Genomic DNA, 18,042 nt, shown 5'->3' with positions numbered 1-18,042 from the left:
TACGAGCTCGAAACGTGCTTAGGGTGGTACCAACTACGGCTGACTGGAACGACCTGTGCTGGCTGTCCAAGGCAGGGTCGAGCAACTCAGGGATCTGGTACCCCTATGGACCTGGGTGCGCCGCCATACCTGCAACACAAGTATTGAAAGAAATAAAGAACTGAACTTGTAAAGGAAATATAACATTGCATTACGTTACATTGCAAATAAATAGCATAACTTTACGGCACATACGAGTCATTACAAATAGAAGGGTCCACGATAAATATTACAATACGTTATGTCCTTGTCCACAACGACAAATAAACATTACATTACATTACCTAAGGATCACAACTCAAGTTACAATAACACAACTCAAGATAGACAGTACATTACATTACTAGTTATTAGATGGAGCTTGGGTGCTCGCACTTCCATACGTCGTTGCCGGGCAGTTCTTGTAGGTGTGACTGGCTTCGTGGCACTTGGAGCATAGACGAACATCAGGTTCTGCTTCAGATTGATCCATATCATTACGGATACGCCTGTTCCCGCATCGCCCCACTCCTTGGCACATTTTTGGCTTAGGATCAGGAATGTAGCGGGCGGCATTCCCAGGATTATTGACAAAGTCTCCCAGTAAACAATATCCATAAATCTCGTTCCTCCAAGTTCGTGAAGCGTCCCCACATAAGTAGAGACTAAATGTGATACAAATATCAGTCCCAGGAGGCTGATAGCACATTTATTCGACAGATAATTCATTTACCGTACAACTCTCGAGGGAGTGGGCGTGAAAGCCACGCAGTGATAAGAAGTAAATAAACAACAGCGGCTAACCAAGCTACTGCCAAAAGGCAGCACTCGGGACTACACGGCAGCAGCAGCATCTTGGAAAGGCCAACACCACAGGCAGCGTTGGGTGCGGACACAACCTCTACTCGAGGTCTTCGGCGATGAAGTCCGGGTCTTCCTCTGTAGCAACGAAGCAAGGGTGAGTACAAACGTACTCAACAAGTCCAACCCCATCTCCGGAGGGGGGTACAAACAAGTATATGCACAGGGTATAACAAGGATAGACTAAGGTTCATTTGCAATAAAGCCAGATTTTTCACACATGCACGGGTTTGTTTTTAAACAAGTTTTTGGTAAAGCTTTTCCTTTAGTAACCGAAATATTGACTGGGTTGATCCTACACAAAGGATCCAAATTTTATTGCTATCGGACTCCCCGTCCGTCATAGCTCACGGCACAACTGCCGGACACTTCCGAAAATCCAACACACACGCACGCACACACACATGTGACCATCCATGCCCGAGTGCTAGTTATGTGACCAAGCCGTAATTCGTCCAATGCCGTGGACACGGCTACCCGGATAGGTTTTAACTCTGCAGAGGTTGTACATTTTTCCCACAAGTAGGGTACCGCAGCTCGATCACCTTAGTGCCGGTGCGGATCCTAACAAAGCCATTACCCACCTTAGCTAAGACTGACTAGTCCCCACGGAAGCACCCAAGGGGTTCACGGCTCATCCACGAGACCGTAACCGGGACCTAAGTCACCAAGATCTTACTCCTTTTTCCATGGGCTCCCGTTGCTCACCAGCACCCCTGAGGACTAACAATTTCAGCTAGTGAGATTTATGCTAAGCCGTTGCCCATACAACGGTCGAGTGGTTGCACGATGGTTGAATTAGGCAAGATGACACATCAACTCGGTCCTTAATCAAGACGAGATGGATATCTCCCAACTTTGCTCAACCACTAAGGTACGAGCACAACATTCTGGCATTTCACACAAGAAACGCCCATCCATCCCGTCTACACATTCCTTTCCTTTGAACCCGGAAAACCATTTTCCCAATTGAACACACACACACACATTTATTCTCCAAGTAAACCATTGTAATAATGATTGGAGTTGTGTAATAAATTCCTAAGCGTTCTAGCAGTGGTTATCATCTAAACAGAGCAAGTCATATTTAGAGATAAACATAGGACAACAAGGAACGTTCATAACAATCAAGGGGTGGCTATCCAACCATGTCTTGCAATAAAACAATATGCATTTTATAAAACAGGCCAATAGGTTGTGTTTGAAAAAATAGGTATTAAGTATGCATCAAAGGGTGAGATTGGACTTGCCGTCTTCAAAGCCTTCCGGGAGCTCCGGCTCGTGCTGCTGGTCCTCGGGCTCGGGCTCGCGGTCAAACTCCTCCTCGGGCTCCTCCTCGGGCAATCCGCGATCTACGGCACACACAAACGGACACACAAATAAATAAAAGAAAGATCGGTTTTTAACCGTGAGCTCCGAACAGAAAACGTGAACGGAAAATAGGTAGAAAGATTATTTTTGGGAAATTTGGATATAGATCGGCGGAAGTATTCTGGAGGATGACGTGGTAAAATTTAGGATTAATTGGAGGAAGTTTGGCGCATGAAATGACGGGTTAAACATGAATTAGGGGCTTAAACAGGAGGTTTAGGATTGATTTGTAATAAACCAGGGACCTATTTGTAAATACTTTCGGAGGTGGAGGGTCGATCTGTGAAATAGCCTGACAGAGAGGTGGAAGGGTCTATGTGTAATTTGGGGAAAGTTGGGGGTGAGATCGGAAAGGAGGGCTTCTTCTTCCTTTCTATCTACCCGGAACAGAGGAAGCGGAGGGGAGGGGCGGCCGGCCCGGGGCGGCGGCCGGGGCTTCGCCGGCGGCGAGGGGAAGCGGCGGGGGAGGATAGAGGAGGTCGTGGTGGCCCCATTTTGCTCCTTACTCTGGGGATTCAGGAAAGGAGGGAGGTGTGGCCGGCGGAGGCTTCGGGCGGCGGCGCACGGATGGGTGCGGCGCACGGGCGGCGGCAGTCGGTGCAGGTGGCGGGGAGAGGGGGTGCGGCGGGTTGTGGCGGTGGTGGCCGGGGCGTCGCCCCTTTTTATAGGCCGGCGAGGGGCGGTCGGTGTCGCGGTGGGGCCGGCGATGGCGGGCGGCGGGCGGCGTACGGCGGAGGTAGGGGCCGGGCAGGCCGGGCCGGTGGCGTGGGTGCGGCGTGGAGGCGTCGCGGTGGTCGGCACAGCAAGGGGCGGGTCCGGTGGCGTGCGGGAGGTGGGGGTCCGGTGGTGGCGCGCCGGGCGGAGTGGCCGGCGGGCCAGACCGGCCGGGGAGCCGGCGCCGGGCGGCGGCACGGGGCCCAGCTGCGGGCCCAAGGCGGCCGGGCGGCGTGGCGCCAGCGGCGTGCCGGCGGGGCCGGGAGGGGCCGAGCGCGGGACGGCGTGCGGCCCGATGGCACCGGCGTGGCCGGCGGGGCCACGGCGGGCGGCGCGGGCCCGTGCGTGCAAGGGGCCGGCGACGGAGGAGTATGGCGCCAGGAAGGGGGGGCGCCGGAGTAATGGCGCTGGGGCCGGTGGTTCGGGCACCAGGAAGAAGAAAAAGAAGGAGAGAGAAGAAGGAAGGAGGAAGAAGAAAGAAGAAGGAGGAAGAAAGGAAGAAGGAAAAGAAAAAGAAAGGGAAGGGAAAAAGAGAAAGAAAAAGGGAGGGGGAACCGGCGGCGATTGCGGCACGCGGTCGGAGCACGCGTGCGGCGTCTGGCGACGGCACGCGGCGGAAAGTACGGGCACGGATAAAAAGGTAGGGGTCGGCATGGGTGCCGGGACGGCGAAATCGCCGGGGAATTCTCGATTTCCGGAAGCTCAGCGGTAAAAAGATTTTAAAGACGATTCTTTAACGGATGATTTTAGTTGGTGATTTCTGCGGATGTTACAGTTCGCCATATGGTTTCTTTGAGAAAATAGTCCGGCACGAAACGACGGGGTTGGAGGCCCCCTGCCTCAAAGCATGCAGCAATGGTATGGGTGCAAGGCCTGTGAAGCAACCTTGGCTTGTGGCAAGAGCAAACACACCCTTCATTCCTGAGGATGCATTCATGTGTGTGTCTCTCGCGCCTCCCGCTCATTCGAACTTTGTCCCTGCAAACAACTTCGAATCGGCATTCCACGGCTCCTACTTCTTTCGCACGATGCAAATGAGCTTTCTTAATTGCTTCCTCCATGTACTCTGTCATATTGTACCCAAATATTATGTGGTTATTGCAGATTGAGTTATCAGCCAATTGGTACTTTTCCTGAAATACATTTCATGGTGCAGTAAAAGTAAAATTCCACAATACCAATAAGGGGCAGGCCACGAACACCGCGCAAGACCCAGTTGTAAATCTCAGCCAGGTTTGTCGTAATTATACCCCACCGTTTACCTCCGTCATCAAAGAGTAATGCCCACTTTTCCTTTGGTTCATTCTCAATTCACTGTGAGAAGGTTGATGGATCTTCCCCGTCTTCGCCTAACATTTGGATCGTCGAGCCCGACGTCCTCCAGAGATACAGGTTGGTCAGCCCTCTTCGCTAGTTCCTCGCATTGCTTCTTTGTGAGGTCCTCAAGTTTTCTTCCACAGTAGGCTGAACTTCCTCTCCTGATTCTGGTCGCACAGGTGCTTGAACAATTTCATAAGGATCTTGTTCTTGAATTCGTTATGAAAGTTCGCACCCATATGCCTCATGCACCACCTATTCTTCAAGTCTGGCCATATTAGCGCCCTAAAACGCTCTTGACTTCCGGTCGTCGATTGCTTGTATAATGACTTTGTGCCGATCATGAATGAGACAGACCCCCTCAACGTCCAACACAATCATGTTCTTCACCCTCTCGAGGAACCAGTACCAGCTATCTCCAGACTACTTCTCCACAAAAGCGATTGCAAGCGGCAACACTTGATTGTTATCATCGGTCCCAATAGCTGTCAATATTGTCCTTTGTACCTTCCAGTCAAAAAGGTGCCATCAATGCAAATGACTTGTCGACAAAGCCGGAAAGCCTGAATGCTAGGACCCAACGCAAGTAATGACCGCTATAGGACCTGTTTGCCTGGAAACTGAAAAACTTGATATGCTTTCAAGTCGTAGAAACTTCCAGGATTTCTCTGGCAAATGGTGTGCAACAAGGCAGGGAGGTTGTCGTAGGATGTTTCGAACGTACCCCACTTCATCCAAGCGCCTTCTGCTTAGCACGATAAGCTTTGTTGTAGCTGATCTTGTATTTAAACTTCTCCTCTATGGCACAGATAATGCACTTGGGCTCGAAGCTGGGATTCTCCACTATCTGAGAGTACATGTATTGAGCAACAAATTCAGCAGTGACGTTGCGGTGTGTTCCTTCCAATTCAGCCAGCAAGCATTGGTGCTCAACCACTATAATCCTTCCATTTACCCTTGTATGCATACACCCTAAATGGAGAATCATTTCGGACACATCGGACATCATACACCTTCGGACTACTCTTTTCCACCCTGAACTGACACTGCAAACACAAAGTGAACCACTTAATAGTCACCTTCACTTCATCCCCACTTTGGTACACAGCCCCCACGCATACCTCATTCTCCCTGTACTCCCAAGGAATATTTTCCCCAACATTAACCTGTAGGGCGGAATGGTCGTAATTTGACCAATTTCGCGGTACAGGATAATCATCTTCTTCATTGGACAAGTACTCATCCACGGCACAATTGGCATCCCCTCCTTCCATCTCCATCTGCTCTATTAACTCAGGAATTTCTTCCCCCTCATCAGCCTCTCCATTTGGTTCCCGAGATGCTACATCATGTTCTGCATCTCCGCCTTCTTGTTCTTTGTAATCAAGTTCTTCGTTTCCACCCGCATTACTCTGCACATCTTCTTCCGTTTCAACTTTATCACCTCCGACTTGTTCTTCAATATGAGTGCTAGGTCCACCCTTCATGAAAAATTGGACATACCATATGATTGGTAAACCTCTTCTCGTGCAACCATTTATATAAGCCCAATAACTCGAAGTTTCTTCAAGCGGAACCAACTCCCAAAAGTTTATGTTAGGCGTTCTTTTCACTACAACCCTCACAGACACATCCGCTTGATCTCTGTCAACACCTAAGTCCCTACAAAGCCACTTGCATATGCCCTCCCAAGTTCTCTCTCTTACTCTTGGAACACACTTGGTGAAACAGGGAAATCCACTCAAATCTACCCCATCTGGACCATATCTAACCTCCCCCGGCCCATAGTACACTTGAATATTTACATTATCCGACATGCCTGGCAACATACATGAAACGGGCAATCCAAATTAATCTCATCACTATACATAAGTTAACTGCAATAACGACCTCAATTGAATAAACAAATAATTATGTAACATTAAACCAAGCTTACTAACTAACTTTATCATAGGTACGCACCACAACAAATAAATCTAATAATATTACTGAAAAACTATATTATAATACCTAACAAAAAATCATAATTTAGTAACTACATTTATCACAGTGATTTACCAGAACAAACAAATCTAATATTGTTACCGAAAAACTACATTCGAATACCTAACCAAAAAATCATAATTCACTAACTAGGTTTATCATAGTGATTTACCAGAACAAACAAATCTAATATTGTTACCTGAAAACTACAATATAATACCTAACCAAAATATCAGAATTTACTAACTACATTTATCATACGCATTTACCATAACAAATAAATCTAATAATGCTGACTCTATTTTACATCAGTTATACTAACTAGGTTACATTTTCCTATATCTAAATACAGCTAAAAGTTTCTAAGTCTAGATCTAGATCCACTGTTATTTCTAAATCTAGATCGACTAATATTTCTAAATCTCAGATCTACTAATATTTTTAAATCTAGATCTAAACTAAACTTAACTAAACTACGAGATTAAAAAGATTTACCTGAGAAAGACGGAAGAAATTCCTTCCCTCTTCCCCCTCCTCCTCCTCCTCTCTTCCCTCTTCCTCCTCCCGCTTTTTTTTTCTTCCCTCCTCCTCCTCTCCTCTCTTTCTTTTTTTTTCTTCCCTCCTTTCCTCTTTCTCTTTTCTGGCTCACACTGCCTGGTGCTCGGTCAGGGGGAGGGGAGGGGCGCGGGCGACTTTTACAGGGGGCTACTGTCGCCGGCCTAGGAGGCGGAAAGGCGTTATCGCCGGCTGGGCCGGCGACACTGCCTCGAATCACGCGCGGCAGTTACGACGCCTGCTGACGTTGGGCGGGAGGGCCTTACCGCTTGCGACGGTAAGGTCTTATCGCCGGTCCGGCCGGCGGCAATAGCCTAGATTTGCGGACCGGCGGCAATAGCCTAGATTTGCAATTTTTTTCATCCGACTATATATTTCTGCAAAATCGAAAAAAATAGAAAAATAAAAAAATTCAGCTAAGCGAAACGGAGCCCATTTTGGCCGACGCTACTCGAGCAATGCCAGGGCTTTGCCGTTGCCGGAATAATAAAAAAATCTTTAATAACAAGAAAAAGATAAAGCAAGTAAAAAAACGAAAAGACAGCAATTTCCCAACTGTACTACTAAAACCCCTCCCGCCGCGCCTCCACCAGAGCACGAGCCGACCGCACCTCCAAATCGATAGGGTTTTTGCTCTCCCCCCTAGCCCGCCGCCGCCTCCTCCGCCGGCGCCGCCGATCGCGGTAAAAGGGAGGCTCAAGGCGGCGGCAACAGGCGGGAGAAATGGCGCAGTCGCTGGAGCTACTGCTGATCCAGTTCCTGATGCCGGACAACGACGCGCGTCGGCAGGCGGAGGAGCAGATCCGGCGGCTGGCGCGCGACCCGCAGGTGGTCCCGGCGCTCGTCCACCACCTCCGCACGGCCAAGACACCCAACGTCCGCCAGCTCGCCGCCGTGCTACTCCGCAAGAAGATCACCTCCCACTGGCCGAAGCTTCACCCGGACTCCAAGGCGAACCTCAAGCAAGCGCTCATCGACTCAATCACGCTCGACCACAGGTCCTTTACTAACCACCCTTTCCCCAACCCCTTCTGCTTCCTTTTCCGTATGTCTGTCTTAGAATTTGCTGCTTTAAATTCACTTGAGTTTCACGTTTGTGCTGCCTAAGGGACTGTTGATTGTGTGTTCAACTGATGAATTCGTGCTGATTATGGAATTGAATCGAGATTACGCTTAGGCTTTTAGCAAACCTTCCTGTTTGGGCGGCCATTGTAAGATAAAGTTTTGATGTTTATATTGGGACCGCAGTTGCTCGAATAGTTTTATATGCCAATTGAGTGGACATCCTGCTTGCGCTTCACCAATTCTGGACGAGTATTAAGTATATATTACAATCCGCCCAAGATATTCTCGATTTTTCCTCATGACAGTATACTTTCCGCTGAAGTAAACTAATTTATGGTTGCTCTAGAGCTGGTTGATGCAGGCCGTGCTTTGTTCAATGGATTACATTAGATAATCCATTTTGGTCAAGTTATGGTAACTGATACAGCTATTCGATTACCATCCATTTCTGGTTACTGAAAGTCTAGAGTGAAAGCTGCTTAATTCTTGTTAGTGACACATCTTGTATTACAACCCGCAACTTGCAATCTCGCAGAAATCCGTTTGTAAGAGTTTAGACATGAAATAACTGACAAGTGGAAGCAAAGGATGAAGGGTTTGAGATCTTTTGTTGTGAATATTTCTGCATTCTTAAAACTCTTCATACCTCATTCAATGGCATTGAATCGTTGTGTACTCTTCCACTGTAGACATAAAAAATACCCCATTGAGCCAATGAAATGCAATTCAGAGGAAAACCCCATAAAGTGTCAAATGCTGTAGAATTTATTCTCTGAAACTATACTTTGCATTACCCATTTTGACACTTAGATTCACGAGTACATACATGTAAATTGTTAAATTCACACTTCTAAATTTGCATGGAATGAGTATTGATCAGTTTTGAGTTTTTGACCATTAATTGGCAACCTGTGACTGGATCTGGTAGGTGCACATCTCTAGAACAGTTGAAACTAATCAGAACCTGATGAGGTCCATAACATATCATTGTTTTCATGGAGACCATGGTTACAATGCAAGTCTCATCATAGGGTGCAAATGTTTGCAGATAAAATATCTTCTGTTTTTGATCTGCCTTATAGTTTCTTTTTTTTTGTTCAGATGTGCTAAGATCAGAGTTCTCTATTTCTTTTTTATGCAGCCATCCTGTAAGGCGAGCTAGTGCAAATGTCGTGAGCATTATAGCTAAGTATGCTATCCCTGCAGGAGAGTGGCCAGACCTGTTACCTTTCCTTTTCCAATGCAGCCAAAGTCCACAGGAAGATCATAGAGAAGTAAGTCTACCTTAGTGAAGGGATGTATATGTATTCGTATGGAAAATGAATGTACAATGCATTGTGCTTTCCATATATTAGATGAATTTTAAATGCCACACATAACAAAATCCTATTTGCATTGTCATTTTCTTCTATTAGTTGTAGGTTTCTGAATTTTACCACATCAATGGCTAAACTAAAAGTATATCTTTTGGTATCTTGACATCATATCAGCAGCATATTGGCTTTCACAATTGCTTGCTGTGCACATTAGTCTATTAGAAAGGCTAAATCCGAGATAAGTAATCACTTGAACTTAAGGGCTAAATGGTCTGTAGTACTGACTACTGATTTTTTGTGTCTGCTTAAAATCCTCTGTTTCCTTTAAACATCCATTTTGTTTTTGCCTGCTGTTAGCAACACAAACAAATATTGGAAGTCACACTGTTGATACACATGCGAAACCTAATTTGACATCATACCATAATGTTTGTATTCATAGAAGTTTCTACTTGCTGTTCACTTCCCATTTGCTTTGTCTATGTTTGTGTTGATGGGCTACTGAGGTCATAGCATTAATTAATGCTCTCTCATTCAGATAATGCATTTGCTAGTATTAGTTATTCTTTTGAGCTTACTAATATGTACTGGTATGGGCTAACCATTTTTAAGCCATGTATTCTATGGTAATTTTGTTTGTTAGTAACATTTTTACATTATCAAAAGTTGACTGTACAGGAAGCTAACTGCTACTGTTATCTATGCAAACAAAAAATTAATGCTGACTGTCTCAATGGTTTGCTACCATTATTTTCTTTGCAGGTGGCTTTGATTCTTTTCAGCTCCCTTACCGAAACCATTGGGGCTACTTTTCAGTCTCATCTGAATGATTTGCAACCTGTTTTGCTGAAATGTCTGCAAGACGAGACTAGCTCTCGAGTCAGAATTGCAGCACTAAAGTATGGCTAAATTTGGTGACCAAAAGCTCAGTACAAACAAAATATCTGACCAAATTTTGCTGTGAATAAACTACTTTGTTTTTTCTCTATGTGCAACAGGGCTGTCGGATCTTTCATAGAATATGTCAATGATGGAGGTGACATTGTAAGTTTTGCTTGTCAGCTGTGATTTTCTTAGGAGTTTGTCTATTTAGTGTTGAAAATGCTCAGTTTTTTATTATTCTAATTGGTCCTCTTATTTGTAATAATTTGTTTCTTATTTAAATCTGCTTTTTGTTTACAGCAACTGGTACTTTTGTATTTTTCTAAGTGTTTGCTATTTTGTCTGCGTACCTTAATAATAAGGTTTCTCTCATGTGTTTATCATATCATAGGCTTTAACTCATTGCTAAATGCTAATCCTTAACGCAAAACTTTATGCCAACAAACATATTTGCAAAACAAAACTTGTTCCCTGAGATTAGTGCAGTTCCACCAAGCTATATATTACCATACTGCCAAAGAGAATAAAACTACATATTTTGAGTAGTTCCTGTACTGTACCTTTTGTTCTGTTGCATATTAACTAGTCATGTCATTTATTGAAGCTTGGGACAAATTATATTGGATGATTTGCAGATCCACATGATATTCTTTCCAAGTCAGTGAGAAAATATGAAATAATTCATGCTACGTACAATATGACCATAGTTACTGTGTACAGATAGTATTTTCCTAGAACTGTGTGCTTGTTTTAGGTGTATAAGTGTTGTTTGCATCCTTCACATTCTGCTTGCATTGTGCAATTTGGTTTCATGTTTGATCTTGCATTGCTGCTAGCTAATGTGGTGGTCATGTGTGTCTACATGTTTTAGGTAAAAATGTTTCGGGACTTTGTTCCCAGTATTTTGAATGTATCGAGGCAATGTCTTGCTAATGGTGAGGAAGATGTTGCTTCCATCGCGTTTGAAATTTTTGATGAACTAATTGAATCTCCTGCACCACTCCTTGGGGACTCTGTGAGGTCAATTGTACAATTCTCGCTGGAAGTGTCTGCAAACCAGGATCTGGAAATAAATATAAGGCAGCAGGTTTTGATCAGCCCTTAGCATCCTCTAATTTGTATCCATCTGATTTACAGATTAATAACTTGTTACAAATGATTGTTGCAGGCTATCCAGATAGTTTCTTGGCTCGCAAAGTTTAAAGCATCTTTCTTGAAGAAGCACAAGTTGGTTGTACCTATCCTGCAAGTTATGTGCCCTTTGCTTACAGAAACAGCTAATGAAGATGAAGATTCTGATCTAGCAGCAGATCGTTCCGCTGCCGAAGTTATAGATACAATGGCTATCAACTTACCGAGACACGTTCTTGCACCAGTTCTTGAGTTTGCTTCTGTGAGCTTTCATCACACTAACCCGAAGTATCGCGAGGCTGCTGTGACATCACTGGGTGTTATCTCAGAGGGTTGTTGCGAGCATCTGAAAGATAAATTGGAAGATTGTCTGAAAATTGTCTTGGAAGCTTTAAAGGATCAAGAGCAAATGGTTAGAGGTGCTGCATCTTTTGCTCTTGGTCAGTTTGCTGAACACTTGCAGCCAGAAATTTTATCTCATTATGCAAACGTACTTCCATGCATCCTAAATGCTCTTGAAGACCCATCAGATGAAGTTAAGGTAAACGACAATTGTTGATGATGTTTCCTTTTTTAAATGGGCAGCAACCTTTTCCATAATACTTTCTTCGATGATAAATTTCTAAACATAATAAATTAATGTATTTGTTGTTGCAGGAGAAATCATATTATGCCCTTGCAGCATTTTGTGAGGACATGGGTGAAGATATCCTGCCATATCTAGATCCCTTGATATGCAGATTGGTTATGTCTTTGCAGAGCAGTCCCCGGAACCTGCAAGAGACATGCATGGTGTGTGTAGTAATAAATAGTATTAAATTAGCTCTATTTTGGAAATATGATAACAATTTCCCCTAAAATCATCAATCATTTTGACAATAATGATATTTTCTGCAGTCTGCAATTGGCTCGGTGGCCGCTGCTGCAGAGCAGGCCTTTACCCCGTATGCAGAAAAGGTCCTTGAAATGATGAAAAGTTTTATGGTGCTCACTAATGATGAAGATTTGTGTGCAAGAGCTAGGGCTACTGAGGTTGTTGGGATAGTAGCAATGGCAGTTGGCAGAGCAAGAGTTGAAGCGATACTGCCTCCTTTTATTGAGGCTGCTATTTCTGTGAGTTGTGGTTCCAGTACCTTCAGACGCTTCAGTGTTAGTGCAATTCCTTATGCTCTTCGTACTTGGCTACTTGCAGGGTTTTGGATTGGATTACAGTGAACTTAGAGAATATACTCATGGTTTTTTTAGCAATGTTGCTGAGATTTTGGGTGATAATTTTACACAGGTAATAAGGGAAACTTTTTGAGCAAAATTTTAATTTCTATTCAATTTCTGATTGATGTTTATATTTATCGAAATGAGCTGTTGCACATTGCAGTATCTTCCTCACGTTGTACCTCTCGTATTTTCTTCGTGCAACTTGGATGATGGTTCTGCTGTGGACATTGATGATGCTGATAGTGTTGAAAATGGATTTGGCGGTGTTTCTTCTGATGAGGATAATGATGAGCCAAGAGTTAGAAATATCAGCGTGAGGACTGGGGTATTAGATGAGAAAGCTGCTGCAACACAGGCTATTGGTTTTTTTGCACTACACACGAAGAGTGCCTATGCTCCGTATCCTTGAAAAGGGCTAAGATGGTGCTCTAGTCACAATTTCACCTTTCAAAACTTCCTTAACTGACACTAGGTATCTGGAGGAGTCGCTGAAGATTTTAATCAGGCACAGTGGGTATTTCCACGAAGATCTGAGGCTCCAGGCAGTTATTTCTTTGAAACGTAATTTATTCCCTACTTCTGATAGATGCATTTTCACTAGCTTTTGTTTCCATTGTTTCTGTACTGTTAGCATTATGGAAATTTCATTGTCAGGCTAAGTGATTCAACAAAAAAAAATGGTGGTCACTTAATTTGTAACTGTAAGAGATCAAATAGTCATAAAAATATAGCGCGCGAAATTTAATGTATTAAACACATTCTGCACTATGTGAAAGTTAGATTTTAATAGGAAAAAATACAGGGTGAAAAGGAGCAGATAATCCAGTGTAGTATAGCGTTTTAAATGATGTATTTTATAGTCTGTAGTGAGGTTTCCTTTAATGTCTGCCAGCAGGATCATTTCAGTTTGAAATACCAAAAAATAACAAAACATTAGGTACACTCACATTCTCACCCAATGGCAGTGCAATCCTAGGCATGTACAGTATGAGTGTTACCATAGGCAGGGACCAAATATTTTTACATGCCAATTACAAGGAAACATATTAATGCTGCATGACAATGATTTTGCATAGAATGCAAGTATGTTGATCAATTTGAAGCGTAAGTACTTCATAACTTATCATTAGTATGGGCATGCATACTTCTTTTTACACATTATTGGTTAATGTTATTTTATTGGACTGATCCAGAAAATATGTGATTTTATGATTTTATTAGCAGTTACAGTGTTATCCCTTCTTGCAGATATTCTAACTGCAGTTAGGGCAATACCACCTACACATGCTGTAAGTATTCTGTTGTGCTAAATATTTGTATGCTAGACTGCTAGTTCCTCTGCCCCTTCCAATTAAAAGATGATTGTTTTTTGCACCATGCAGGATGTACTAGAGAAACAGAAGGATGTCCTTGGTAAATGCTGGATATATATTACCATATTTTAAGTTCATTTGTTTGTATGTGATATCAAATAACCATGCTGCGGTTGCTTTCTCAGATACTGTTCTGAACATCTACATCAAGACCATGACAGAGGATGATGACAAAGAGGTAGTTGCACAAGCTTGCATGAGTGTAGCGGACATCGTGAAGGACTGTGGTTTCGCTGCAATTGAACCTTGTAAGCTGCACATGTCCAGTACTAGTTGGCCTCAAAATACTAGGTTGTGTTGTTAAAAAAATCATTTCCATCCTTTGTTTCAGACATGCTAAGGTTTGCTGAGGCAACACTGGTTCTTTTGCGTCAAGAATCAAACTGTCAGCAAGTAGAGTCAGATGGTGAGGATGATGGTGACATTGATCATGACGAAGTCCTCATGGATGCAGTTTCAGATCTATTGCCTGCTTTTGCAAAAGTGATGGGATCTTATTTTGATCCTATCTTTGCAAAATTGTTTGATCCATTGATGAAATTTGCTGTATGTTACTACCCCCTTCTCTATGCACACATGTTCCATATTCCCATTGTTCAACATCATTGATTAAATAATGCCCTTCCAGTACTATATTTTTGAAATGTATGGTAGTCTTGTATTTGTCTTTCGAAATTTGAAAGTATTTCCTGGCATAAATGCAGAAATCTCCCCATCCTCCCCAAGATAAGACTATGGTTGTTGCAACCTTAGCTGAGGTTGCTCAGGAAATGGGTGCTCCAATTTCTGCTTATGTTGATGTACGTTTCTAGCATTCTTGAAATTTGTGAAACTTCATTATTTCAATAGCCCTATTCATGCTTCTTCATTTGGATTCTTCTTCAGAAGATAATGCCTTTGGTGTTGAAAGAGCTTGCATCATCTGATGCTACTAATAGGAGAAATGCTGCTTTTTGTGTTGGTGAGATATGCAAGAATGGGGGTGCTGCAGCACTAAAGTATGTATTAAATTTTGCTAGAATTATCATATTTCATATCCTGCCTTAAACACCTGACCATCTTTGGACACTTCTGCCTTGCGCTTTGCTATTATTAGAATTACTCTTGCTTAAGATATAATGTGCATTAGTGATAAAAAGAAGACATAGTGTGCATTGTTTTTCTTATGTTTGGAAAAGCTAGCCGATGAAATCTAATGAAAAATATTTTACTATTTTAATTGCTCAGATCCAGCATTTTTCTTATAGAAACAGAAGGGAAGTCTGTATCATGTTCACTATATCCATATTCCATATGTTAGATTAATCCGTCAGCAAGTGAGAGCAGTTGATTAGAATTATCGTTGCCTCTAATCCTTTTCAATTGCCATAGCATCTGAATTATGAATTGGCTGCATGACCCATAGGTTGTTCTAGGTTCTCTTTCATGAGTGGAGGCAGTAACCATGACGTGTCAAGATGGACGGTCTAAATGACCAAGAGAGCAAACAAATTTTCTTTTTTTTCCCCCTCTAGAGAATAGCTGCCAAGAGTTTGCTGATAATGAACACCGTTGATAGATGTAAAGTGCTTTGACAATACTAAACTGTTGGATGAGGACAGCTAAAAATCGTGCATATTTTGCGCAGTTCTATTTTACAGTTTCCAAATGAATTACTTAATATCTCAGATTACTAATTAGAATTCAGCAAACCTGAAAAGTTATGTTCCACCCTGTAAATTCATTTCTCACTAGTTCTGGTGGATCTTTATGCAGATACTATGGGGATATACTTCGTTCTCTGCATAATCTGTTTAGTAACTCAGAATCAGATGATGCCGTAAGAGATAATGCTGCTGGTGCTATTGCTAGGATGATAATGGTGCAGCCTCAGTCAATACCTCTCAATCAGGTTTGGATGGCATTGTAGTTCGTATGTTTGGACAGCTTCATGTTTCAGATTTAAGAGCGTAACGAACACTTGATTCGCATTCTTATAGGTTCTTCCAGTGTTTATCAAAGCTTTGCCACTAAAAGAAGATCATGAAGAATCGATGCCTGTCTATAGTTGCATCTGCAGTTTATTATTATCATCACATCCCCAGGTGATTATTGAACAATGAATCTATTACCGGTTTTTATCATGGGCTGAACCTAACTGTGCGTTACTGTTGCAGATCCTTCCTCTTGTGCCCGATGTGATACATGTCTTTGCCCAAGTGGTGGTATCCCCAGACGAGAGCGATGAAGTGAAAACAAATATCGGCAAGGCTGTTTCTCATTTGATATCTGTCTATGGCCAGCAAATGCAGCCTATACTGAGCGCTCTGCCACCAGCTCATGCGAACGCATTGGCAGCATTTGCCAGTAGAAGATGATCACAGAGAAGCAACATTTCTTCAGTTCTTTGTTCTGCTGTATTGTTTTGGTTTTGAATGGTTGCCATTTTCTGAAAGCCATCTTTCGTCGAATCTGGTTAGGTGGATCGAACCAGATGGGATGTCTGCATCGGACATTGGTGCGAGTGAGCAGAATTTTTGTTTTCCTTTTTTTTTGGGGGAGTTAGTGCATTGGTGCTGTGTGTGCGGTTCATGGTGCCAATCCTTGGCCAACAACGCATTTGCTGAGTCTGCCTGTATTCAGGTTCCGGTTTTGGTTATTTATGCTTGGTTTCAAAATTCTTTACCGTGCTGTGCAATTCGTTGATTACTGTTGTATATAGAACAGTGTCCTTTTATATATAGAATATATATGGCTTTTGCAACTTTATCTGTCTACTTGGAAATTTTGTATTGTAGATATTGTTCATTCCACTTGTGTGATTATTCGTCCGGATTGCATAACCTTGTCGTGCCCAAGTTGGAAAAAAGGCGCTCCATTTGCCGCGAATAGAAAACTACGGGAGCCATCAAAGAAATCAAAAGAATCAAAACTTGTGGAAAGCTAAAGTGATCAGCCAGTGCAGCGCGAGCAGCGTGGCCATGCGCTCATCGACCCGTAGTGCAGCTGCGCTATGCCGGTTTGGGAAAGTTTTGTTTCTTCTCGACGAAGGATTAGGCTGGGACGGGAGCATCGGTCGCCGTCCCTGTCCGCGAACCATCAGCTAGCTGCCCTGTTCCCTTTTGGATTAAGGTCGGTCGGTCGATCCATCGATCGTTCAGCAAAAGCCCGATCTAGTGCTAAAGCTCACGATCGATAATCCCATCAATCATTGGATCGATTGGTCCTTTCCTGTCTGCCCGCTCACCCCTGCCTTTTAGCCAAGATTTGCAACTGGCTCACACTAACCCTCTCTCCCTCTGTCTACTTTCACTAATCAACCTTTTGTTTTTCTAGAAAGTAGAGACTGGTCACTGCCAAGACCGGCCACGTACGTACTCGCGCAGGCCTCTAGCGAAGCCACTAATCACCACAGGCAAGGCAACCGCACGGCACCGATCTCGAGCCCGATCGGACGGCGGCGGCGCGCGGCCAACCCCGGGTTGACACGCACGGGCGACAGCAGGACGACGCGGGCCGGCACGATCTCGGCCGGATCCGCGAGCCCCTGCCCGCCCAGGCGCCCCACTACCCCGCGAAAGCCTACGGCACCGCCATTTTTGGCATCCCCGCGCCTCGAGCCGGCCGCGGCCATGTGCGAGCGCGCGCGCGCTAGCCAGCCTCACCAGCCAAAGGCGCCTGGTGGCTACGCTACGCTGGCTTTCGACCGGCCGGCCGGCCGGTCGTCGAAACGTACGCGCTGGCCTTTCGCGTCAGATCAGCTGGCCCGCCCGGCTCGATCGGCGCGTGCACTTCCCTCGCGCCCCATTGGCCGGCTACCCGCAGGCAGGCAGCAGGCACGAGCTCGTGCACGTAGTAGCACGTACGTACTCCGTCTAGGCGCGGGGTGCACTGCATGCCATGCCATATGCTCGCGCGGTATAGCACTAGCAGCCTATAGCACGGTGCGTGATCGAGAGGCCGGGGGGAGACGAGAGAATCCTGAAGTGATATCATGAGCGGGAGCTACCTGTAGCCGGCCGGCCGGGCGCATGCCTCTTTTTAGGAGGGAGAGAGGGGCGCCTTTGTCCTGTGGGTAAGTACGTAGAACGTAGCACGGCGTGGCAAGGGGAGATAGGCTCTCGAGGTTCGAGGATAGAAAGGAGGAACTAGGAGGTGACAGCGTAGCAGCAGTGAGTGACGCTACTGCTTTGTACCAACCAACATATTTACATATTGTACTAGACTACTAGTACAGTATATATCTGGGTGGGTACGTATGG

General features: G+C 44.4%; 1 protein-coding gene across 1 annotated transcript; it reads left to right on the top strand.

Annotated features, from left to right (window-relative positions):
- The first annotated feature begins 7,402 nt into the window (after nt 1-7,402).
- On the top strand, nt 7,403-16,544 carry LOC117838355 (uncharacterized). Its single transcript, XM_034718355.2, has 20 exons — nt 7,403-7,817; nt 9,026-9,158; nt 9,963-10,099; nt 10,199-10,244; nt 10,954-11,169; nt 11,251-11,754; nt 11,871-12,005; nt 12,111-12,326; nt 12,406-12,495; nt 12,589-12,827; nt 12,901-12,989; nt 13,677-13,717; nt 13,811-13,841; nt 13,927-14,049; nt 14,133-14,347; nt 14,506-14,601; nt 14,687-14,799; nt 15,557-15,692; nt 15,781-15,885; nt 15,958-16,544. The coding sequence occupies exons 1-20, from the start codon at nt 7,543-7,545 to the stop codon at nt 16,156-16,158; spliced, it is 3,141 nt and encodes a 1,046-aa protein (XP_034574246.1). The 5' UTR covers nt 7,403-7,542; the 3' UTR covers nt 16,159-16,544.
- Nucleotides 16,545-18,042: the final 1,498 nt, after the last annotated feature.

Source organism: Setaria viridis, chromosome 9 (genome assembly GCF_005286985.2).
Source record: "Setaria viridis chromosome 9, Setaria_viridis_v4.0, whole genome shotgun sequence".
Lineage (NCBI taxonomy): Eukaryota > Viridiplantae > Streptophyta > Magnoliopsida > Poales > Poaceae > Setaria > Setaria viridis.
This window is presented reverse-complemented; position numbering and strand designations above follow the sequence as displayed.